The sequence below is a fragment of the Thunnus albacares genome, chromosome 17, assembly GCF_914725855.1.
Source record: "Thunnus albacares chromosome 17, fThuAlb1.1, whole genome shotgun sequence".
NCBI classification, from domain to species: domain Eukaryota; kingdom Metazoa; phylum Chordata; class Actinopteri; order Scombriformes; family Scombridae; genus Thunnus; species Thunnus albacares.
Genome location: NC_058122.1, coordinates 7,722,616 through 7,748,954, shown reverse-complemented (window position 1 = coordinate 7,748,954; position 26,339 = coordinate 7,722,616). Strand labels below are relative to the sequence as shown.

The window sequence follows — 26,339 nt, the reverse complement described above, 5'->3', positions numbered from 1 at the left end:
GGCAACATGCCAGCCAAGGAAAGGAGGATGACATCATTCATTCTCTCTGAGATCAGAACAGAAATTGCTCAGATTACAAAACAGGCTGTAGTGCATAGAGTGGTCAGGCTAGGTGCGGTTTGCAGCTGAAGTGCACATTTGAGTTTAGATACCTAGAGCCTATGTGCTTGAATAAAACAAAGCGTATCTTTTTGGTAATATTTGATTAAACCTGCTGAGAGTTTATCACAAGAGACTTCAAATTAGTGCTAAGGTGAAGGTAAAGAAAAGATCAAAATGGAAACACATTTACAGTCTGTGTTCTCTCCTTTGAGCCTAATGAACTGTGCTATATTTAGCCTCCATAGGAGGTGCCCAAAGGGTTAATTTCCTCTTTGAAGTGTGTTTTCATACCTTGAATTATGAGCTTTCCTTTCCGGGTCAACCTTCTGCCCAGGAGGCCTAACACTTATGTCAGATGGGCTAAGCACCTCACCCAAAGGTGCATACAGTTCAGTCAGCTGCAACAATTCACTTTGGGCTCTAAATATTCCTTAATCGACATTGGTCCCAAGGTAAGGTCATTGTCAGTTCTCATACTTCAAGCTATAAGAGCAAGCGGCTCTCCTGCTGTCTGACTTTGGCTATTTGTTAATGAATGAAAAGCAACAGATCGATAGAACCCCAAAGGTCACAGGTGGAAAACATGCTCTGTCCCTCCTTGTGTGGACGGTGAAGTTTGAATAACCTTCAAAAGTCAAAGACAAGTGTCCATTTTCTCCTGCAGTGAAACTTTTGCTATTCAATTTACATTAAACTGACCCATTTAATCTATTATATAAAGCCATTTAAGTCATCCTGCCAGGCTGCCTGTGTCTTTAGTGGGCACTGAGCTGTAAGTCTGGTCACCTGTAATAAACTCCATCACCCTGACTAAAAGCGCCATAATGTGCCGTCTCCTTCTCACCTCCACACAGATGAATGGTCATTAGGAGGAGGGAGGGGGGGTATTCATCTACCCCTCTCTCTCTCTCCCACACACACACACACGTAAACACACAACAGATACTTGATGCATGAATGATCACAGAAATAAGAGAAAACATGCATGAATGCAGACACATGGACACAGACAGACAGACACATCCAGAGCGCTGCACAGAGAGGACACACTCATCTCTCTCTCTCTCACTCACTCTCACTCACACACACACACACACACACACACACACACTTGATCATAGTTCTGCTGTATCTGCTGTATCTAACCCGTGTCCTTCTCCAGTTGGAATACAGCCAAAACTACAGTATATCTCACACTCTTAATGGACCGAGATCTGGACTGATGCTGACACACACACACTGACTCACGCGCACCAGGACGTGCCACAGCACACTCTTGAACACTCACCGAGATCACTGAGGGCCTTTACACAATTTGCCACAGCTCGGAAAGACAAAAGATCAAAACGAAAAGAAAAAAAAAAAAAAGAAAATCAATGAACGTTTCAAGAAGGCCTACATTTTGTCCTAACTCGATTCTAGCAGTCAGTGTCAGATTTCACGGGCCACATTGAATACCCCTAATCTACGATATTAGAGGCAATACACTTGATTACATGAGTTTGGCCTCGCTAGCAGAGTCACATAAAGACACAAGCACACAGACACACCAGCTGAGACACATACACACACACACACACACACACAAACGCAGATCCTCGCTCACTCATTCTCAATAACACCCACATGGGTCACTTTCATAACACGGAGAGAGAACAAGTCGTAGGAGGGAGATGGAGAGAACGAACGGAGAGAGAGGAAGCGAGTACACTGCTGGATGGACTCGTTCTCTCCCCCGGGGAGACGTTCGCACATTCAAGCACCGACACACACATGCACATCCGTACTTACACGCTGACAGAACAAACAAGATCGAAAAGTTACAAATGCGCGCGCGCACACACACACACACACAGGAATTACACAGGCACACACAAACACATGGACACTCAGAAGCAGACGCTAAACGCTAAACTGCAGATAATTTGATGAGTAAATGCGTAATATTCTTGCCGCCTATAAAGATCCACTTCACAGGTGGGGAACAAAGGTTTGCTCCCTTCTCTTTCTGTCTTTTTTCCCTTTTATGACTCACTCATAAGCACAGACACACACACACACTCTAACGCTGAAGCACATATTGGAGCTTTGACTCACACAGTCACACACGCCTTATTAACTCAGTCAGGCAGTCTCGTCCTAGTTTACCCCTGTGCTGTAGGGCTCTAAAATTTGGGGCTAAATATACTACCTGTGCAGCGGTACTGAAGGGAGGGAGGCAGGTAGAGGAAGGAGAGGCATTGGGGCGGCTATTTCAAGCGGCCATGACCCACTGTGGTAACCCACTTTCTTCCTCCCTCTTTCTGTCTCTCTCCCTCCGTCCCTCCCCTGGTGAGCATCACGAGTGTCCATCCCAAGCGCTGCGTGCAGAAAGTGTGTTGGCCTCCTGTTGCTACCTGCCACGCTTCATCTTAATCTCTCGGACTCCTTTCTCTTGTGTTTTTGTGCCTCGCTTTGCTCGTTATAATTCTTTTCCCCCCTTTTCTCGATGTATCCACTTTTCTCTCAACCTGTCCCATCTGCTCGTGTCACATTTGATTTCCCACGTTTCCCAAAATACCTTTTGACAGCCAACAAAGAGTGCATACTTTAGACATGTTACTGAAGAAGGCAAGAGAAACTTGGTTAACACTAGAAATATTCCCCTTTACTACAAACTTGTTGCTAAATTGCACAGTGGTCAAATGAAACATTGGTATTTTGACCTTTTTCTACAATGTATTCTCTCCGTATGAGATGCTGAACATCAGTGTAAAATGATGTGTCTAGACAGACTATATTGCTCTTGACTCTAATATTTACTCTTAATATATTACATGTCTGAAAACATCTCTGCTGAAAGGCTCAGTTATGTTTAGTCACTCATCTAGAGGAATAGTAACAGAGCCATCAACAAAATGGACCCAGAAATGCAAGGGGCACTGGAAAAAAACCTGTTTCAGTAGTATTAAAGTGTCTGCACTATGCCCTTTAAAACAAAGAGACTAAAGATGTCTATCTTTGCTCCTGTGTACGTCTGTCAAACATCTGAACAAGAATCACCCATGTCTGTTAAGACTCCCAGCACAATCACCTTCGAAAGATCTGATGATGTGATATGCTATTTTTATACTTGTGTTTTCATCTTTTTATGTTTTTATGCTGTTTTTATGGCCACAAGCTATTCTTTAATTTGTTTTTGGATGTCTTTTCTTGCCACAGCACACATGACATTCCCCCTCAGGGAAAAGTTTAAGTTTAGGTTTTAAGGACAGAATTTTCCTTTAAAGTGCACTTCATTTATGACTGAACAATGCTTCAGGAGTTATGTGGTGGTTTGAGGGATGGATGGATGGATGGATGGATGGATGGATGGAGGGATGAGGGATGTTGAAATAATGGATGTTCTTTCTCTTTCTGTCTGTCACCGCCTCTTGCCTAGGTGGTGTTAAAAAACGCCCACATGGCTGTTGGCTCCTTGACCATCAACGAGGAGAGGTCAGAGGTCATTGACTTTTCCGTCCCCTTCATCGAGACGGGCATCAGCGTCATGGTCTCCCGTAGCAACGGCACTGTCTCGCCCTCGGCCTTCTTAGGTAACGAGCGCAGCCAGCTGTCAAAAGTTTAGGGAGGGTGGCAGAGATGGGTCGAAGGAAGAGTCTGAATTTGAATCAGGCTTTTATAAAACAGTAAAAACAATGCCGACGCTCAGTCTTGTAGGATCTTCTCTGTATGTCATTTCACTGGTTATTCTGACAGACTGACAGCGCTAGATCGATCTGTCGGGCCACATTAGGTTGACGTCCACTTTTCCACTTTTAGAAGTTGAATTAAAAGTGATTTAGTGGATGCGTCCGCTGATTAGAGCCAAGTTTTAATCCATTTCTGCCATGCGGATGTACAGCAGAGTGCATTATAATATGGCTAACTGTTTATTTATTCTCTCTTTCACTCTCTGTCTCTTTGCCCTCTTGCGTTTCCCACTCCTACTCCATTTCTCTGACTCTTCCTTCCTCTTCTCAATCTGGCGCACCACATTTGCATATCTCTCTTGCCCTCTCGCTTCATTTTCTCTTCCTCTCTTTCTCTGCGCCGCCCTCGCTCTTTTTTTCCTCTTCCTCTCTCTCTCTCTCTCTCTCTCCCCTGACGTCCCTCATCTCTTCCCGGTTTTCTGCCTCCTTACAACCCCTTTTCTCCTCTCTTCTCTTTTCCTTATCTCTGTCCGTCCACACTCCTTCCCTCAATCCCTCGTCTCCCCTGTCTCCCTTCATCTCCCTTCATCTCCCTCTCTCCTCTCTTCTCCTCTCTCGCCCTCCAGAGCCCTTCAGCGCGGATGTGTGGGTGATGATGTTCGTGATGCTGTTGCTGGTGTCAGCAGTGGCTGTGTTTATATTCGAGTACTTCAGCCCTGTGGGCTACAACCGCTGTCTGGCTGACGGCAAAGGTGAGAGGCCTCAGCTCAACACACACGGAAACATAAACGCAGACACACACACACACAATCACACACACACACAGGCATTGCACCTGTGGTGGGGGGGAGTGGTGGTGAATTGCACTACTGTTTGAGGATATAGATGTAAATGGATGCAGATACTTTCTCTTACAGTCTACCAGCCCTCCCTCATCTCCTCCATTTTTTTTTGCTCATAACACACCAGATGGAAGGATGCCCTCAGGTTGAATTTACCAGTGAAATGATGCCTTTGCAACATGTGCTCAAAGTGATGGTTTACCTTGGAAATACAATTAGATTTTCAGCGCTCACAGCATTATAGGATTTCATCTTCTTTCTTTCGCAATCTTTTTCTTTAATCCTCTCACCTACAATGTCATTCATATACAAATAATTTGCAGTAGTGAGTCTGTTATGTGGGAAATGTAATGCTAGTTATATTACATTTAAATCTAGATAAAATGATGTTTACAACGAATGCATCTGCAATTTGTTGACTGCCAATACAAATCGTTCCTGCAGAGCATAGGCTACTCAAAGCACTTGGTTGATGAAGGTCAGTTGAAGGTGTTGTTAGCTCGGATAAAAAAAAAGATGGGATGCATCAACTTTTTGGATTTAACAAACATGTTGGATGCAAAACACAAATTTAATTGAGTTTTAATTTTCTGAGATTTTCTGAACAGTGAATGGGAGGATGTTTAGCAGCCAAACCTGAATGTCTTGGATGTGAGACTAACACCCCGCACATGAAAGCAAAAAAAGAAAAAAACAGATGACGGAATTATAGATCCAAATCAAACCAAAGGCTATCTGTACACCAAATTTCAGCCAAACCTAAAATGATAGCTTAATATTTAATGTTTAAAGAGGAACGAATACATGAAAATACTTTGATCTCTGCTGATGGAGGTTTACTCTGCAAATGAGGATCCAAACTATGCAGAGAACATGGCGCAGAGCGATTCAATCCTCCAGTGAAAGTGTTGGATGAGTAATGCTCTAACTAGTAATTTTCTCGAAACAAGCAAGCACAGGTACAGAAGCTCTTCAGGATAATGCTTTCTGTCTGTAACAGTATCAGTATATATTGTCTTGTATGAATTATCTTTTGCTGCGCACAAAGACCGACAGAGACACAGACAAACATACTGCGGGCCGCCTCCACATATAGACGAGCCATCCTCGCTGACCCAATGACTTCATTCTCCTCCTCTCCTCCTCCTCCTCCTCTTTCTCTTCCTTCTCCTCCTCCTTCTACTCCACGCTGCTCTCTTTTGATCATTTACAGGTGCGTCTCACCGCACGGCTTTCAACACACCTCCAATGTAACTTCTTCTACACCGGACAAGTCATTTGCATACATTTCCATATTTCCCAAAATCACATGTCAGCTCTGACAGCGAGGGGCTAGTTTTGTGTTAGATCTCCCCAGCCAAAAAGATAAGAAACAAACAAACAGAAAAAAAAATCAATGTCTTCCCACAACTCTATCTCTGATGTGGCTATATATAGACAATGGTGATCTTTTTTTCATTCCTCTCATCCTTCATCATGTTCTGGAGAACATTCCTCCCTAAAGTGCTGTTCTCTTCTGTGTGCCTCCTTGTTTTATCTGCTTGTGCTGTGGGAGTTTGGTATCATGAAGAGTGCAGATCGAAGTTTGGACTCAAAGGATTTGACACAATCATGTATCAATGGCATGACTGCAGATTTGTAAAGTCTCTGCCCGATTTCATTTAACCAACTTTCTTGCAAACTTCACAAAGGAGATATTTGGCAGGATAAAGTCAGTTTGTCCATGAAAAAGCTCCATACAACAATACACACCCACATGTTTGCACACAGGCTCTTTTTCTCGCTCATACACTCACACAAACATTACAATCCAACTGCTAATCACAGCATAATGACTGGAAGGAGGCAGACTGCTGTCAGTTCAGGGGTAAACTGAATTAACACAGCTCCAAACTAATTAAAAAAGGATAAAAATGTATTAATTGCACATTAATGTGTGATGTATGTACATAGCTGATGTAAGTGACATAAAACAACATGACTAAGAGTCTGCAGCCACGCTACAAGCTCTGTGTGGTTATACTAGATACTAAAGGCTAATGCTAGCATAGTCAACATGCTCACTGAGACATTGCTAACAGGTATAACATTTACCACATTCACCATCTTAGTTTAGCATGTTAGCATGCTAACATTTGCTAATTAGCACTGAACAAAAAAGTACAGCTAATGCTGATGAGAATGTTTTTCAGGTCATAAATCAAAGTACTGAACAAACTGAACATTTGACCTGATGATGGCACAAGAGAAGGGGAACATGAATGTGGACCAAAGTGGTGGACCAACCCACATATAAATGGTCATTCGTAGAACCGTGACGCTAGCATGGCTAGAAAGTACAAGTAAAATGTTCAAACTGAATAGTTGCCATACCAGCGTAACCTGGAGGATACGAGTATATTACCTTCCTAAAGCTAATCTGTCAGGCAGTCTTTAACCATGACCGTGTTTCTTTCAGAGCCTCATGGTCCATCTTTCACCATCGGTAAGGCCATCTGGCTGTTGTGGGGTCTGGTCTTCAACAACTCTGTGCCAGTGCAGAACCCCAAAGGCACCACCAGTAAGATCATGGTATCAGTGTGGGCCTTCTTTGCTGTCATCTTCCTGGCCTCCTACACTGCCAACCTGGCTGCTTTCATGATCCAGGAGGAGTACGTGGACCAGGTATCTGGTCTCTCAGACAAAAAGGTGAGATGGAAGCAATCGGTTTGATGCTGTGCCTCTCTCTTCTAATCTCTTCTCCTTTTTTGATCGGTACCCTCAGTTTGTAAAGTAGATGTTTTAACATGCCTCTCTCAATTGGTCTGTCTTCTATATTTAGTTCCAGAGTCCCAACGACTTCTCGCCTCCGTTTCGGTTCGGCACTGTCCCAAACGGGAGCACAGAGAGAAACATAAGGAACAACTATCCAGAGATGCACTCCTACATGACAAAGTTCCATCAGAGAAACGTCAACGAGGCTCTGCAGAGTCTCAAGTCTGGGTGAGGATCTGCACAGTAAAGTACAGCTGCGGTTCATTTTGTTTCATTTTAAAGCCAATATAAACCAAATTTACTCTTATCCATATATAAAGATTTTAATAACACATTTAAGACACAATATAGTATTTTTTAAATACCTTTATAAAAACTTAAGTCCTCGATTGACAAAATAGAACTATCATCTACAGATTTTTAGTGTTGTCTAAATAAATGTTCATTGTATTGCCAAGATTTGCCTGGATTTTACTGTAGCAGTTGTGATGATTGTTAAGAGAGTCAAAGGGACTGAGTGCAGTTGAACAGCATCTTGAAATGATCACATGGTGCTTATACAGTATACTGTAATATGAAGTGCAAATTCTGGGGAAAAGAGCTTGAAAAATAATGAGCGTTAAAGTCCCTTGTTTATGTCATTCTTACTTGTCTTCATGTAAATATATTGTAGCTGATTAACTCCAATAATACTTTCACTCCCCCTCTTCAGTTTTCATCAAGTGTGCCTTTTCGCCATTCTGTGTGCCAGCTCCAGCCTTTGGCAAACCAAGTGGAAGTCTATTACGCTTATCAGCAGCTTAGTGCTATTTAGCAGGTTAATTGGAATGTTGTAGCTGTGATGTCTGACTCCTAAGTGCTAATTAATTGTAACCTATCTCTCTCTCCCATTCTCTCTCTCTCTCTCTCTCTCTCTCTCTCTCCCTCTTTTTCATTAGCAAACTCGATGCTTTCATTTATGACGCGGCCGTACTGAACTACATGGCTGGCAGGGACGAGGGCTGCAAGCTGGTGACCATTGGCAGTGGCTACATCTTTGCCACCACGGGGTACGGCATCGCCATCCAGAAGGAGTCGCTCTGGAAGAGACATGTGGACCTGGCCATCCTGCAGCTCTTTGGAGATGGTGAGACAACATGCTGTTTCCTCCCTTGTTTTATTCATTAATACTGCACAATATGATGTGCTCAGTGAAGACTCTGGCATGCATACAGCTGTGATGTGATGAGTTTTATTTTTAATGACTCAAAGGTGCACCAGATATTCATTGAGATAGTACATTGCTTTACCAGAGAAAGAAACAGAACTTCTGTTTAACAGCATTGACCACAGATGTCACAGATTTGAAGCTGCAGGTTATTTCAAATCGCTTCTTTTAAATACTTCAGCCGCTGTTTCTATTGGTTATGTAGCCTCACACACACTTCTCAGCGTAAGCCTCAGGGGGGAATCCAAATTATTAATTAAATATTATTTTTACCCATCATCTGACAATCATTTGCATCTTCAAAGGTATTTTTGTGATCTCACAGGTGTTTACTGTCCTTCCGGGACAAGAACATCTTTGCCCGAAGCAAAACTAATGTCTAAATTCAGCATTTCCACAGCGGACAACTTTATACAGCAAAGAAGAGAACAGGAGGGCCATGTTTGCAATGCTGTTGCTCAAAGCTGGGCACAGTCTGTGCGTTGAGAAGTCTGTGTGATCAAGTCACAGACTTGGTTATGATGATAACGTTGTATTCAACGAGTTTATTGCTGAAATCTGGGACAAGAAAAACAAGGGGTCAGCTCAATGGACAAGTTGTAAACAAGTTAACAGATTATTTTAACCACTTTATTTGAATGAATTTGAAATGTTGGTAATAATCCCTCATTGCATAGAAGACTGTGTGTGTGTGCACAACTGCAGGAATTATTATAGGTCAAAGATGAACCAGGAAGTTGGACTGTAAACTGTGATGGATTTTTACAAAGGACAGTTTTGGTCTGATGGATTTTGTGTTTTTTTTCCAAACAAGTCTGGCTAACCTGCAGGTTTGTTTAAAAACTGATCTGATCACATGACTGCTTGTGTGTCTTTCCCTGTCTCACTTATCTTACAAATGTCACTACATTCCCAGATCCAAGAAATTAAGTTTGTGTGTACGTTGTCATCATACGTGGTAGAAACGATGGCCAAACCTATGAAAATAAAATCCAAGTTGCAGTAAACCATAATCATCCTTTAAGAAGAAAGTTTATTTCTCATGTATATTAATGAAATTCTATATTTTCATGCAAAAATTGGCTTCTCAGGCAGGAAGATTTTAAGGTTTCACCTACTGCCAGTTGTTCAGGATGAGGATTGGACAGAATTTGTGCATCCAAAATATACAGTAATTCCACTCTCACATACATGAAGTACACACAGAAAAGGTAAGACAGTGCTGCCAGGAATATAAGAGATTTAGTTCCACCGTGGGGGCCCTATGCTTTATGATCATGATTGCTTTTTATGGGAGAATGTCCAAGCTCTCCAGGGCTTGTTCTTTTGAAACACACTTCATTCCTGTCAGCTCGAGCTGGAACATTAATGAGTCTGAGAACGAGGAGGGAATGAAATGAAATGTGTTCAAAATGTCCATTCCTAACCCTGATATATGCTTTATGGTTTTCAAGCAAAAACTCTTAATCATAAATAAGGCGAAATGTCACAGACAACGGCTGCTCGCTGAGTTTATCGACTTCAACAGTCTAATTTCACAATGTCCTGTTTTAATATACAGCTCTATTCAGAATGGGAAATGTAATGGAAGTTTGGAACGGAAGTTATGTGTGTGTGTGCGTGTGTGTGTGCATTTTTGTGTGTATGTGTGTTGTAGCTAGTTTATTTGGGTATGGTCCAACATGTTGTGAGCATCCTGAACCAAGGGCCCTCCGGGGGCCCACTATAGTGCGTCCCAGTTAGGGGTGCCAGCATAGCTCCTGGTGTATTTCAACACTGTGTGTGTGTGTGTGTGTGTGTGTATGTATGTGTGCGCGAGTTTGTGTATGAGTGTGCGTACATGTGAATATGGGTCAGCCCTCTGAAAATGAGAGTGCCTATGTGTGTAAGCCTGAGACGTGTGTGTGTGTGTGTGTGTGTGTGTGTGCGTAGCAATAAAGAGAATGCTGTAGAGATTCTGACTATTTATGACACAGGTTTATTTTTATCAGCCTACATATATTTCAATAAGAGTGACTGAATTATTGAATATAAGTTATTTATATATTCAACTTCCAAACAATTACTTTCAAACATGTGTATGTGAGACTAATTTGTGCGTGTCTATGTATGTATATGTGTGTTTGAATATGGGTCGGCTCGCAGTAACATCCCTCGGTGCCGCTGCAAAAGCATTCATACAGGAACCAGGCGGCCCTGTCTCGCCCCTCTCAGGATTTCAATGTCACTTTGCCACGCCTCACCATCCACTCCCCTCCTGGTGGCCTAGAAAGCGATCAGACTCACATGGAGAGCCCACTGGCCCGATACGAAGGCTGGAAGGTAGTCTGGGTAGATTGACGCAGGCCCGAGCAAAAAATACATCACAGCTGTTGCGAAAAAGAAACGGCAATTTTGATTGGTGATTTTCTGATTGGCTGTCGGACGGAAAGTTTTGAAGTCATTCGCAGCATCTGTTGAGCTGAATGACCTTTTGCCCTTGAAACCAATGAAAGACCTGTGCATCGTTTCAGAGATACCAGGTGTCAGTGATGAAATAATTACTTTTTCTCCAGTTCTAAAATGTACTTTGTAAAACTTCTTATCTGGCTTTTGACTGTGAACCACTTTCGGGTTTAGTTTTATTCTGTTCTTTAATGTTTAATTATGAAAAATGACAAGAAGTAAGAATAGGGGAAACAGGAAAAAAAATATAAAGAAATTATGAGCTCTTGGACAACACAGCTGAGAGCAAAAGGTTTTTGTGCAAATGCTCACTGAACTACCTCTGACAGTCTACAATTTAATGTGACATTTCAAGCCAAACGTCAGCTGCAACGTTATTCTGTCGGTTGAATCTCTCAGTGTCCTTTATTTTATCCCCGCAGCGTTGTTCTCCACAGAGTAACGCACCATAGAAGTTAAGGTTACAGGCCGCCATCACATGACCTACTCAGGTGATGAAGATAGTGAGATGAGGTCGAAAGCACAGGAAAAAGCTAATGAGTGAACTTTGAGTTTGATTAGTTTGATTTTATTTGTCAGACTACTGTTTCCAAGGTCATGACAGGTATGTGTAGTAGTTATTTCAGGTGTTTGTGGGCATGTACTGAAAAAAAAACCACATGAATCAATCTAAACACTATTATGGTTGCTCTGGAAATAGTTTGATTGTCTTTGTGCCTCCTGTAATGATAACATGACATTAACCTGCCAAAATGGATGTGATTTGGAAAATTGCAGTGAAGCTGTCACACATTTACTCTTTATTAAATGTCACTTTTTACAGCGTTGGGCCTTCCTAGCAGTCAAAGCATACTGTCTGCATTCAAATCCAGTCACAGCACCATGTTTGTTCTGACTTTCTACTGTCAGCTGTTTGATAAACATAAAAATCATCCTTAAAAAAACAAATATTTTTGCATTCCCCACTTTTTTCAAGGGGGTTACCAGATCATTTCCCTCCTTTTTTAAAAAAGAAGCTTTAGCTGGATAAAAACAAATGACATAACCAACATCAGCATAATGACATTCTAACTTTAATAAACAATCTCCAACATGTTGCACTTCTTAAGATCATTTTTATTTCAAAAACTAAACCCAAGCCGTCTTGTCAGCGTTGCCACTGTCACATCAAAATGGCTGCTAAATGGTCACAGTTCACAGTCAGTCCCTCAGTGCATAAAAGTAGAGGCTGCTGTATGATTGCGTCTGTATTTTTGCATGTGTGCATGTATGTGTGTGTGTGTGTGCGCGGTGCCTGAGAGTTTGTATGCTGTGCAGCTTCTCGTTGATGCTCAGAGGCCAGCCAGTGCTCCGGTGCAAGAGTCACGCTGACGTGCAGCGACAGCGGCTGAATGTATGATTAATTAAGCGACGCTGTCCCGCCACAGTCGGCTTTGATAGAGAACAGCTCGTGATGAAACAGAAGGTGACCCACAAAGAGACCATAAGCTCAGGGACCAGCTTCAGACGCACGGACAGCCGCACGAGCACACACACACACACGCAAACACACACACAGATATACATGCACATTGACACACATGCATATGCAAACACTTGTTTTTGAATAGATGCGCTCATGCTGGACGTTAATGCATTTACATATTGTGTGGTAAACACCCGCACACACAATAATTTGCTGAAATGAGTGCCGATCAGATAATTCACGTGTGATCAATGGCATCTGCATGTTACTCTTTTCCTGTTTTAGCCTCTCTGCTATGAAGCTGACTGCAAGTTCAGGGCTGTATTTCACTTCTGACTATGCTGACCCCCCCCCCCCTACCCTTCCCGCCCGCCATCTTCCCTCCCCTCTTCTTCTGTTGCATCATGCCATCCCTCGTGTCCTCCAATACCCATCCTGTTATTACATCATATCCCTCCTCTCTCCTTTATATTTTGCATTCCTTCCCACTTTTTTTTCATACCACTTTCTTTATATCAATTCCCTCACGAATTATAAAAATACTTCTCCACATGTCATCATCGCGCCCCTATCCTCCGTCTCTTTTCCTTCTTCTGTCCGTCACCGTATCTCGCTCCTTCCTCGCCTCCATCCCGCTTCAACTCTTACCATCCCTCATCCCGTCTCTCCCTGCCTCCTTCTCCCTTCCTACCATCTGTTTCTCCTTTTATCCTTTCGCTCTCTTTCTCTGTCCGCTCCCTCTTCTATCCCCATCTACCCCTGTCTTTACATTTTCTCCGTCCAGGTGAAATGGAGGAGCTGGAGTCCCTGTGGCTGACGGGAATCTGCCACCACGAGAAGAACGAGGTGATGTCCAGCCAGCTGGACGTGGACAACATGGCGGGTGTCTTCTACATGCTCGGAGCCGCCATGGCTCTGTCGCTCATCACCTTCATCTGCGAGCACTGGTTCTACTGGCAGCTGCGCTTCTGCTTCATGGGCGTCTGCTCCGGCCAACCCGGCTTCGTCTTCTCCATCAGCAGGGTGAGAGAGGGTGGGGAGGGGGAAGACAGGAATTACAAGAAATAGTTAGTTATAGTTAGCTGATATACATGACATTGTCCAAATGAATTCCTAATTGATAATTAATATATCCATCTGTATGGTGTGTTAATATGAAACAGAGAAAGCGGTATATTTACCACGGTTGGAGACTCTCGCCAGTGAGAAATGTTGATCAGCTTGCCATGGCTTGTACTTTCACAAACATTCAATTTGACAGTGCCAATAAAAGTCTACTCAAGTCAGAGCCAGCACTCTCGAGCTGATGCATTTCACACCGTGGTTGTGCTTTCAAGCATTGAAATCAAGCATAAGCCCAGTAGTAACACACATTGCTACCTGGCGCACTTTCTAAATTCTGCAGTGGCTGATACAAATAAACAGCAGTTTACACACAACCTCCCACAACCACAGTACTCTGCAGGCTTTGCCTCTGATAAGTACAAAGGATGACAACATTTGGAAAGTTGGAGATTTCAGTTTCAAAACCTGGGAAGAGTAGTGGATGAGAAAAACCTGTTTAGAATACTGTAGATAGATAAATATAAAAGCTGATTATTATTATTAGGTATGAATGAAAACACCCAACATAGTCTTGCTTTAAAAGATGATCTTTCCTTATATTATTAAGAATAGTTTGTTTGGTCAGTGGGTATAAAAGACAGGAACATAGGTGGTAAATGGGACAGAAGGGAGAATGTAGAAAAGGCTATGATGAAAAGGATAAATAATACAATACTACAAAGACATGAGGAGGAAAAGAGGAATGTCAGCATGACATAGTGGCAACTAAACTTTCTTATCAGAATTGTCTGCTATTAACCAAACATCCAAATAGGCTAAAATTCTCTATTTTCCCTCTGCGTCACTGACTTCTTCTTGTCTATAAAGTCGCCTTCATTACTTTACCTTTATTCATCTCTACATCATCAGCTTTACTTTCTCTAATGTCTTTGAAATTAAAGCACTTTATTCTTCAAGGCTTCAGCTGAAGATCCCAAAATTGTAAATGAGCATGACCAAACCAAACGTACACTTCTAAAGTAGATACAGGTACGGGAGCTTTCTCCTTCTGTTTCGAAGCTTAGGCCTTTCTGACGTCCATGAGGTAAATATTTACAAAATGTTGAGCCGAAATCAATATCTCACTCAACAAAAATCAGCCACAGAACCAGAGAGGGTAGATTACTGGATCCCAGGAGACCAAAGTCACCCCCGAGGTATTTGATTTGCATTCCAATTGTTTTGACATGGCTCCGGTGTAAATCACTGTGTGCCTCTGAAGGTGAACCGCTGCAGGCTAAACCACGTGGCTAATTTACAGCAGAGAGCCACACACTGCTGCTTTCTCCCTCCATTTGATATGCTGCTGTGGCGCCGGGGCTGCTTGTGCCAAGAAAGCAAGGCTACAGGAAAAAAAAAAAAAAACAACATAACATTTTCCCCTCTCTGCTCTAATATTACGCTTCAGTGCCCAACTTTGATTGTTTTGTATGGTGTTAATTTTACATTGTTGCTGCTGCCTTGTTTAAGTTGGTGTGTGCGTGAAGGAGCATAAAATATCAGCCACTAAAATGTCAGTTGACTTCTCATTTCCAAAGACAGGCTGGTTGTTGTTGTTTTTGATTATTACATCATTATAATTTGTATGGGAACTGGATCTGGGAGCAATTATGCTTTGTGTAACATTCAATGATTGCTCTCATTTACAGAAATTACCGCTGTCTTTGCTACAATATGACAACATAAATGAACGCTGTGTGTCCACAAATATAGCCAGATAATTCAGTATGTTAAAATATTCAGGGGAAATATTCATTGAGAGCGGTCATTTGCATATGTAGCACAGCCCGGGCATTGCAAAACAGCAACAGTGGAAATTACAGTTTGTTATCTTTCCACAATCCCGAGCCACAGCGTCACATCGTCTCCCTCTCATTTACTCCCGATGTTTTCTCTCCAGCCTCGGTCATTTCTGCCTTTCTTTTTTCTTTCTTGCTCTGCCACTCAGATTGATTCCGCTTTTTTAATTTCACAGCATAATCCAATAAACTTTATTGTTATTGCTGCAATTAACATTTAAGCTCGGCAGTGTAAAAAATGAGACATCTGTCACGGTCGGCGTGAGTCACGTGGTTTCGGTCATGGCTTCATGGTCTGTTAGCGTTCCCTCCCTCGCAGGGACTCGGTAGCTTTGTGGAGCCGTTCTCCCCTGGCTACGTGCTCCTCGAGGTCCCACCTGCAACACTGAAACAAATTAATTATATCGATTTAAAAAGCCTCTAATGACTTTAGAACAGTAAATATATTAGAGGTTTAATCACTCCACTTTTCACTTCCCGCACATCAAATCATGGCAGTTCATTTGCATTTAGCACCATATACTTACACTACACACGGTCAGTATTAAATTATGATCTGCTGCATGTAGGCACTCTATATGTAGCCGTACAGAGGGGGCAGCTAGTTATTTGTTGATTTCCTGCCCCTCTGTACCGGTGTAATCACTTATAGATTTTGCCGTGTTCCCCTGGTGGCTTGAAAATTCTTAGGAACCCACAGTTATTGCTGTTCACACATCCTGCCCAAATAATCAGCTACTGTAGCAACGAGCAGGCAGCAGTCTGCCAACTGTTACATTATGTGGGCATGTGGAGTAGACCAAATCTGCTGTTGAATACGAAGCAGCAATCACTTTGTTAAATGTCCAAGATTTGATGCACTACAGTATTAACTTGTTGTTCCTAGTCGTGGCTGGTGTTGCTGCTTATTTGTGTGTGTGTGTGTGTGTGTGTGTGTGTGTGTGTGTGTGTGTGTGTGTGTGTGTTGTGCGTGCCTGAGAGAGAGCTTAAAATTGCACAATGAATGTTCATCCTGACCTTGCCCTGAAATGCCATCATGGCTCAATACAATACAACCTCGCTGTCTATAATGGTCAAAACCTAATAGGGAGGGATCATCCTAAGATTAAGGTGGATGCTTCTGATTTATTTATTTTTATTTTTTTTTTGCCTGAAGAAGCATGATGTCATAGACTTGACAGATTCAGCAGCAGGCGGGGTGTAATCAGGACAATAAAAGAAACAAAAAAACAAGAGATGAAGTGATGACAATTTATATGAACAGGCAGATGGAAAAAAGAAACCCAAATGAGACAAAAAGGTATCAGATAAACATTGAAAAAATGATTCTAAGTGAAATTTGTTTCAAAAGGCACGCAGGTGGGAGTTAACATTTGTCCTCCGCTTCAAGATTCCCATCCAAATCCCATATTTCTAGAATACTGTTGAGTCATTTTGTATTTGTGTTAACCTCTCTTAGTTTTAGCCACTGTCAAGCTTTACATACTTGGCTGTTAACAGACTGTGAAATTGAAAGAAGTAATAAGATTATCTATGAAACCGGAATGAGGGATGAAGGCCTTTTTGCTGCATTGCAGGCACTGTCCATGTGGCCAATTAACTAGCAGAAACGAGTGGCTAAGGAAAGGAGAAGTGAGGGTCAGCGAGTCATATTAGTGGATAAAAGAAGCAGGTGGAGAAGAGTCATAGTTTAACAGCAGAGAAGATGGAGCGTTTGACAGCTACCTGACCTCTAACCTCTTAGCAGAGCTCTGACCTCTGCAGTGGTGAGCAGGATGGAGGTCAGCTGATCTTTGATCTTTTACAGTGGCCAGAGCATCCTTTTCTTTCTATAGCCATCAACAGACATCCAGGAAAACTGACTAAAATCATTGTTTGGAATTGATCCGATCCCTTACCGGCCCATCTGTCACGCCTGCTTTGCTCTCCTCTGTATATTCATTTTTATCTGAATATTGTATCATACATCACTGAATACAAATGGAGCAGTTTATCTTTCTGTCACTGTAATGCTCCACTGCTCTCCTCGGCTTGGCCTTTCTCGTAGGAGGGGATTGTTTTGTGGCCGGTGGCGTTGAGGGGTAGAGGAACTGAGGTGTTTTATAACTGCTGGAGGATATTGTTCAGCCGAATTCTAATCACATTGATTAAAGGTATTGACCAGTGGGACTCAGGGGTTTTTACAGCCCCTTTGCCTTTATCAATCATCTACCATGCAGCTACACTATCCTCTCTGAATCTTCATGTTGTGTGTCTCACTTTATCTTACACCAGCTAATACACCACATCTATCAATTACATGTATTATGTACATCTGTTTTATATACTATATACTGCATTTATTGAGCACCAGCAGAAAGAGCTGTACTCACTTTATCTCATCTAGGTTTTAAATAGCAGGGTGGTCAGGGCGCAGTGTAAATTGTGTGTCTCATGCAGTATAATAAGTTTATTATAAGCTGCTTAGAATTAATTTTTCTCTGTTTTTAAATTGTTGAGCTGCATGCATTCACACGTCGGGTCTGCCCATTACAATTGCAGTCTAACGGTTGTGTCAACTTTGAATGCAATAATAACAATGGTTAAAATCACTAAATGTTTGAAATGTTCACTCTTTAATGCTGCTCCTGCCTGTGTTTTCCCCCCACACAGGGCATCTACAGCTGTATTCACGGGGTGCAGATTGAGGAGAAAAGCAGCTCAGCATTGAACTCTCCATCAGCCACCATGAACAACACCCATTCCAACATTATGCGCCTCTTACGCACCGCCAAGAACATGGCCTCCCTGTCAGGGGTGAACGGCTCACCGCACAGCGCTCTGGACTTCATCCGCCGCGAATCCTCTGTTTACGACATCTCTGAACACCGGCGTAGCTTGGCGGGCCACTCAGACTGCAAGCCACCTTACCTACCAGAAGACAACATGTTCAGCGACTACATCAGTGAGGTGGAGAGGACGTTTGGCAACATCCACCTGAAGGACAGTAATCTGTACCAGGACCACTACCTGCACCATCATGGCTCAACACTAGGGCTCAGCGGACCCCCTCCCAACAGACCCCATAGTTTAGGCAGTGCTAGTTCTCTGGAGGGCGGCATGTTCGACTGTGACAGCCTGGGTGGAGGGGTGGCCCCTATTTTCACCACCCAACCGTGCTCAGCACTGACCCACAGGAACATGAGTAAATTTGACCTGCTGTCTGGACAGACTCCTCCATCGGGCCAGGGCTTCAAGGGAGGCCTGCCTGACCTGTATGGGAAGTTTTCTTTCAAGGGAGGTGCCTCAAGTTCCACCTACATTCCTGGGCATGGCTACTGTGGTGGGAGAGGAGATGACGATGGGAATATACGATCCGATGTCTCTGACATTTCCACGCACACAGTAACTTACGGGAACCTGGAGGGTAACGCCAAGAAGCGCAAACAATACCGCGATAGCCTGAAAAAGAGGCCGGCCTCTGCCAAGTCCAGACGGGAGCTGGACGAGATTGAGCTAGGCTACAGGAGGAAACCTTACCACATCAGCCACCACCATTACCATGGCCACCGCTCTTCCTCCCCGCCACTTTTACCCCCTGAACGCAAGCGAGGAGGAGGAGGAGGTGGAGGAGGAAACAATGATGGGAACTATCTCTTCAGAGAAAAGGAGAGCGTTAGGGATTTTTATTTGGACCAGTTTCGGCCCAAAGAGGGCGTCCCTCAGTGGGAACATGTGGACCTGACAGAGGGCCCTGGGAATAGAGATGGAGTAGTGGGGACCTGCACCACTCTGGTTCCAGTGGATGACTTTCTTAAGAGCAAACCCAAAAAGTCAGATTCAAAGAGCGGGGGAGGATCTGGGCTGGCAGGGGGAGAGTGGGAGTGCAGGAACTGTCGGGCTAGTGGGGGAGGAGGAGGCAAGCAGATGTCCATGCATGGAGGAGGGGGCGGTGGCGGGTATGGTGGTGGTATGAGCTGTGGGTCCTCGGGAGGCGGAGGAAACAGCCGTCCCAGCTCTGCGACCTGCATGCGCTGCGAGGGCTGTAAAAAGACAGGAAACCTCTACGATATCAGCGAGGACAACAACCACCTCTTGGAACAGATGGGGGGAGGGAAAGGTGGGGGTGGAGGAGGAGGTATGGGTGCAGGCCCTCAGTCTCAATCTCAGGCCCAGCAGAGGAGGAAGAGCGGAGGATTCGGCAAGCCACTTAGGCGGCAGCACTCGTATGACACATTTGTCGACCTCCAGAAAGAGGAGTCAGGTGGGATGGGAAGTTTGATGGGGGGTCTAGGAGGAGTCGGAGGGATGAGTGGTGCAGGTATAGGAGGGATGCTGCCCCCACCCAGGAGTGTTAGCTTGAAGGAGAAAGAACGCTACATGGAGGGCACCAGCCCCTTCGCACACATATTCGAGCGTCACGGGGGCTCGGAGAGAGAAAGGGAAAGAGACAGGGACCCACTGTTTTACGGAGGTGAGGGCCGGAAAGGACCCGGCTCACCATTCGGCCTGTTCAGAGGCGGTGAGGGCCTGCACCGCCGCTCCATCGGTGAGAGAGACATGAGAGACAGGGATAGGTCTTTGATGGAAGGAGGAGTCGGGGCAGCGTTCTCTTTATCCAAATCTCTTTACCCCGACCGGGTAAACCAAAACCCCTTTATACCCACCTTTGGCGACGACCAGTGTCTGATGCACGGAGCCAAACAATATTACATGAAAAAGCAACAGCAGCAGCAACAAGTTGCCAAAAACAGCCGAAGTGACTTCAGGGCACAGATGAGTACGACATCTTATCTGCCAGCATCCGCCACGGCCGGGGTAATGTCCAATGTGGCCCCTCGGTTCCCGAAAGAGCTCAGCCTCGGTGGAATGAACCACCACGGCTCCATGCTGGGGGTCGGCCCCCCGCGTCCCTTCAATGGAAGCAATGGCCATGTGTACGAGAAACTCTCCAGCATTGAGTCTGACGTGTGAGAGATAAAGGTAGAGGAGGAGTGGCAAGGGAGGAGGAGGAGGAGGAGAGGAATATAGAGGCATGTAGTGTTAGGAGATCAGGGATGATTTTAAAGACACTGTCCACACACTGCAACCCTAGCCCATATTGAGACAGCAAGATGAGGTAAAAGAGGAGAGAGCCAGAGGAGGAAGAGTCTGAAAAGTGACAAAGGTAGAGACTGTCAAATAGAAAGAAAAAAAAATATGGAAAAATTGAGAAAATCTTTATTTTGCAAGAAAATCTGGGTAAAAAAAAAAAAATCAGGACACCCTGGGGGAGGTGTGGGATGTTAACCCTCTCTCAGAAAGCCAAAGCTACTCTACTTTTATGTCCAAACACAGTCAATTAACATCCCCCTCAACCTCACAAATGCAACTCAAGTCAAGCTCATCATTTTCATCCACCAGTGCGGCAGAAGTCAATGTACTCGGTTATTATCGCAAAGAGGCGACACCTCATCTTAGTTTGATATTGGACGTGTGAGCCTGGTGAGATTCGATGGCTGTCTGAGAGCTCCCGCTGAGTGCTTATGAGGAAAGACTGCGAGAGCGGAGAGAGGAGCGAACTGCCCATCTGCCCCTGTGTCACCTCAGAAAGGAGACATTGTCACGTTTTACACAGGAAGATGACTAGTGCTTCTCTCTCGTTCTCTCTCTCTCTCTCTTTCTCTGTCTCTCTCTCTCTCTCTCTCTCTCTCTTTCTCTCTCTGGAAGGAGACAGCCCGGCCTGTCCATCTCCCCCATCCTGCACTCGTCCCACTCTCCAGTTCTCCCTCTCTCCTCTTTTTCTCTGCCCCCGCTCCTCCTCCTCCTCATCCCTGATGCCAAAAGAGCCGATCTTGTTCGCTATGAGAAATACAATCATGAATGATAATAAGATATTCTTCTAGAAAAAAACAGGGTATAAGAACAACAATAATATTGATAACATTGTCAATAACAAAGATGTTAGTACTGATTATGATAACACTGCTTATGATATCACTAAGTTTTTCTTGTTTTATGTTCTGTTGGTATAATATTTCACTACTGTTTTAGTATCTGTAGTTGTATCTTTTTTTCTGCCCCTGGTGGCTGCAGGAAGGTTGTTCTTAGTTCAACCAACAAGCCAGAAAGACTGAGTCCTTAACTCCTGTTTCTTCTGTTTTCTGTAGAATATTTTACTCCATGCTCATACATTAATTTGCTCCTTGTGGAAAAAAGTTCCAACCGGATCTGGAAGACACGTTTAGAGCTGACGGATCCTTATTTGATGTTTTCGAGACATTACAAAACCAAGTGCACACACTCTTAAACACATGCAGTTTTTGTCGGTCTGAACTTGTGTAACTGTGAACAACAACGTTTCATCAGAAGCTGATAGCTGAAGATACTGAGAGGAAGGACGTGCCTTAATGGTCTCCAGTGGATGTGTCCTCCAGTTCACACGCGGTCCTCCACGCGGCAGCGCCGGGACGGACCAGCGTGCTTTTCAGGCTGCTCGTTGTTCTCTTCACGTTTATGAGCCAAAACTGCAGTAAAAAAAATTTACAGCCGGCTTGAGACGCTGCTGTCGATGGTTTAGATACAAGATGCCGTTGGAGATGTTTTATAACTTCGTAAAATAATTTCATATGTCGAGTATGGGCAGTGCTTTATGAACCTGTCGCAGTTGTATTCAGGATGTCCCACTGTCACAGATTGACTGATGCGTCTCACTCCACAACACGGCAGCCTTTACACAACTTCTTTTATTCAGGTTACATGATAACAGTCACCAGGCACTTACTTTTTTCGGCCTCTCACTAGTATGGCGTAGACGGCATTACTATTCACTCATGTAAGCAGTCTGAGAGGTGCACACAAAGAACTTTGTTTGGACATTGTGTATGATTAATATATGCACTGTCTTTTATGTAGGCGAAATGCTACAAAATGTTTTAGAAGTGTTGTCGCCCCATGACAATGATGCTGATAAAAAGCTTTTGCTGAGGAGGATGTCTATTTGAGAGAGGCCTCTTTAACACTCACTGAGGCATCGCGAAGGCGGCCATCTTGCAAAAGCTTTCCGGCTTTTTACTTTGACTGATGTAGATAGTCATTACAGCTGGAGAGGCCTCATTTATTGCACAGGACTTTTACTCAGTGTAGGTTCAGGCACTCAGTAGACATGCCTTATCATTCCATCACCCCCCCCCCCCCCCACACCCCCCGCCCCCCCACTCTGAGCTGTCTGATGATGACTCATCATATTACTGTACAGAATAAAGAAGCCTCTATTAGTTATTTAAAGGTTTGATCTTTGATTAGCTGGCGGTGTCAGAAGTTCAAGGGCTGCAGGAGATTGAGCAGGAGTGATGGCCTGAGATTGGAGCTGCTGGAGTGTGTAGAGTGTGATCTTTGTCATCATGGACTTCTATCTTATACCCTGATCTAAATGCACCAGTGTGCACAGGTTAGTGTGCGTGCTTGTTTGCATGCGTGTGTGTGTGTGTGTGTGTGTGTGGAGGGATGCAAATCACGATTGAATGATAACAGCTGTTTTATTTTTTTTTTTTTCCCACTAACCTGCTGATAACTATTCATAAATTCAACAGCCTCTCCTCCTCCCTCACTCCACAGATAACACTGTCAAAGTGAGACTGATCGAGTTAGCCTTAAATCAAACAGAGTCATCCACCCATCCCCCCATGACACTCCTAATAAATAGATTGGGATCTCTGGAATTTTTATACGCACACATTTTGAAAGTTCAGGTCAACCATTATCAGCGAGATGGTGTGAGAAGGAGACAGGAGAACGGGAAACGACGAGGAAATAAGAACGAGCAGAAGAAAGACTTTGGAGGTGGCATCAATCAGTGTCAGCATTAGTATGTTAAATCTTTTCCTTGTAAATAATATATTTAAAACTCTTTTCACTTTGTACAGTACACAGACAGACAGGATGTAACTTTCGATATGTTTTACAGCAATTTAAGAAATAAACAAAACAATAATAAAAACTCAGAAAAACAAAAAATACATCGACAAAAATATGCAAAATATAGTTAAGACACAAATATTACTAATCATAAGTGATATAATTGAACCTCTTTTTCTTTAAATCTCATGTTTACTTGATTATGATAGTTTACCAATCAGTATACTGATTATGTTAAGAATTATGCTTTTTCTTATTTTCACTAAAGTGTTGGAATTTGAGGATAATTTACTGTAGGTGTAGACGTTTGGTGATAAAAAGGGGAAAGTTTAGTTTTAGGAGTCTTTGCTAAGTTTCCCTTGAATTGTGTTAGATTCTCTCTTTTTAAGGTAAGCTATTCTTCATGCTTTTTGAGATAAATTCAATTATCTACACATTTATGTAATACAATATTACATGTATACATAGATGATATTTGCATATAGAGGCAGTATATTGTGATCCTTCATTTTTAAGCAGCAATCCTTGTTAAAATCTTACAAGATATTTGTGTTTTTGTTGCCCATTTTTTTTGACCTGGGCTCTCTAACGGTGATTGAACACAGAATTTAGAGCCATCGTCGGCCCGGCCTATCCTGTTCCTCTCTATGTTTGGGATAGACATCACTGTGGTAAAGGAAGATATATACATACAGTATATATGTACACACATGCACACACGTAGACACATGTACACACACACACACAAATGCACACTGGGCATTTCCCAGTGTTGATGCTGTTGATATTGCTGAGGATTTCAGCACAATATTGTGGAAAACCAAGAATGAGTGTAGTTTCTCCTCATTGAGAATCCATTTGAAGCTGAAATGCATTTGTGCAACCCCTTATTAAAAGGTGAAACATTTGCTCTGTCATGTCTCATTTTATGTCGAGTTTTGCTTCAGGGGAATCAACTTCTTGTTGTTGCTCTATTTTAGTTCACATATTACTAAACTGTGTTATTTGACAGCAACACTTAAATGCTTTGGATTCTAATTTATTTTGTGCAACTTGCACCGCTTGTTTCTCTGTATGAGATGGGAAATATAATTTGTAATTTGTTGTGTACATATGCAATTTTGTCCCCATGCAGTCAGAAAAATATTTCCCTGCTCGTCTTCTGTATGGCACTGATTCCAATAAGTCTCTATAATCTTCTCCCCAGCCCTGAGAGAAGAAATTCATCTCTCTTCTGTTTTTCTCCTCAACTGCTTTCATGTCTGGATGGTTGATTGAAAAGTGAAAAATGTATCCGTGCGCACATAAACTCTGTTAGGTTTGCATATTTTTCACACAAGCCACCACATTTATTCTCCTCATTTGCAATAAACAGCATGACCAAACACAAACTGCTCTTACTGTACACTGTTTGTGCCAATACATCAGTTCCTGATGTTTTTTTTTTTCATGCACTGGAAGGCTAGCTAGGGCCAGTTTTTCTGCTGCTGGTTGGGAAGTCAAGGTGCACCTGACAGTGTGGTAAACATGCTATCATCAGGCCTTTACCACCTCCAGCTGCTCTGCCCTGTAGCCAGCGTGTGCAGGTTGGGCAGCGATGCAGAGTAAGCAGCCTCGTCAGAAGTCTTTATTTCCCTTAAGGCCAAATTGGTCCCAGCCTCCCTTCCCTGCACATGAGCACGCCACAACACATTTGTTCAAATGGTTCATGTAGAGCAAAACACTGTGTCACATTTTTACAACACCAGGAATGGCTGTGGCAAGTTAGTGGGCCGGAACATCCTGAAGGTGGGGGATGTAAATATCACCTCAGCTGACGTGTGTTTTTCTGTCAGAAGTACTGACTCATGGGACCAAAAAACAGCATGACGTGGTCAGCTGCAGGGATCGATGACACTGACTTGTGAACATTTGCATTTCGGAGGGAAAGTGTTTGATCTTTTTTGTTTCACATCAGTATTTCTACGATTCAAGGTGACTGACGAGTTGAACTGCTAATCACTTGCGAGTCACTTGTTTGATTTCATCTCATGCAGATAGGAAGAATTATACTGTGATATTTTCTGATTCATTTGCTGTGAAGATGTGAGTAATTTAGCAGCTTATGATTTTACATTTCACCCAAATTCATCACAGAAGTTTACTAATATTTTAAAGTTCTATCTATGTGTGTTGATATTTGATTTGTATTGATGCATACACATTTTCTATTAAATTGTGTACAGTTTTGTTTTCTTTGTTAATATCGCTGTTTTCCATCTTCATAATTCACACAGAAGTCTTGAGAATGGATCGCTGTACCTGAATGAAAATTGATGATAACATGACATAAGGGGTTGCTACTAAATGTATTTCACACTGGTGGAACTGGTTTATAAAAACACCCATCTCCACTGAAACTACATAGCCTGATTAAATTTACTGTGGGTTGACAAAATGTAACATATGAATAGTATCGATTGTATACATAATGATATACATAATATTATTCTTGGCCATTCTTTTTCTCTTTTTGTGGCCCTTTTCTTTGAAAGAATACCAAAATTTTTACACCATACGAACAAAACTACACAAAAACAAATAATTGTACAGGTTGTGTAAATACTGAATATTGGGGAAAACATTTACCTTCTGTTTTTTTGTATGGAATCGAATCAAAGTAATCTCAATAACAAAATTAACCACGTCATGACAAAATTGCAAAAAACATCATTAAGGTACTTCTAATAAGGATAATATTGATATCTACAATTATAAGTGCTCAAATAAGACTATTCTTTCTCTTTGTACATGATGAACAAAATGAAGTGTTGAGTATTAATAATAAAAAACTAAGTTTCACGCATATGGCACTGAGTCTTTTTAAGCTGTTTTTGTGGTTATGTTTGTATTTTTTTAAACCTTCTCCCTCCAAACACATAGACCTCAGCATTCTCTCAATTCTTGATTAATTTAATTTGTTTGGTGCATTTATACACCAGAAAAGTTTTCCCCCTCTTGCATCTCTTGTACATGGCTCTCACGTCCCCCCTGGCTTTGACTGAGTCTGTCTGCCCACTGTAGTGGACACACAGT

The 26,339-nt window shown here is 42.9% G+C and overlaps 1 protein-coding gene across 4 annotated transcripts in view; it reads left to right on the top strand.

Annotated features, from left to right (window-relative positions):
- The window catches only part of LOC122966201 (glutamate receptor ionotropic, NMDA 2B-like), a 121,715-nt gene extending 95,610 nt beyond the window's left edge, over positions 1-26,105 (top strand). For 3 of the 4 annotated variants that reach the window (XM_044330213.1, XM_044330211.1, XM_044330212.1), the window contains exons 12-18: positions 3,524-3,677; positions 4,400-4,525; positions 7,074-7,303; positions 7,437-7,597; positions 8,308-8,495; positions 13,271-13,509; positions 18,042-26,105. In XM_044330213.1, coding sequence (XP_044186148.1) covers positions 3,524-3,677; positions 4,400-4,525; positions 7,074-7,303; positions 7,437-7,597; positions 8,308-8,495; positions 13,271-13,509; positions 18,042-20,342 — 3,399 coding nt within the window. In that variant the 3' untranslated portion in view covers positions 20,343-26,105. The remainder of the gene's footprint in view (positions 1-3,523; positions 3,678-4,399; positions 4,526-7,073; positions 7,304-7,436; positions 7,598-8,307; positions 8,496-13,270; positions 13,510-18,041) is intronic. The other variant, XR_006398348.1, reaches the window with a different exon arrangement.
- Positions 26,106-26,339: the final 234 nt, after the last annotated feature.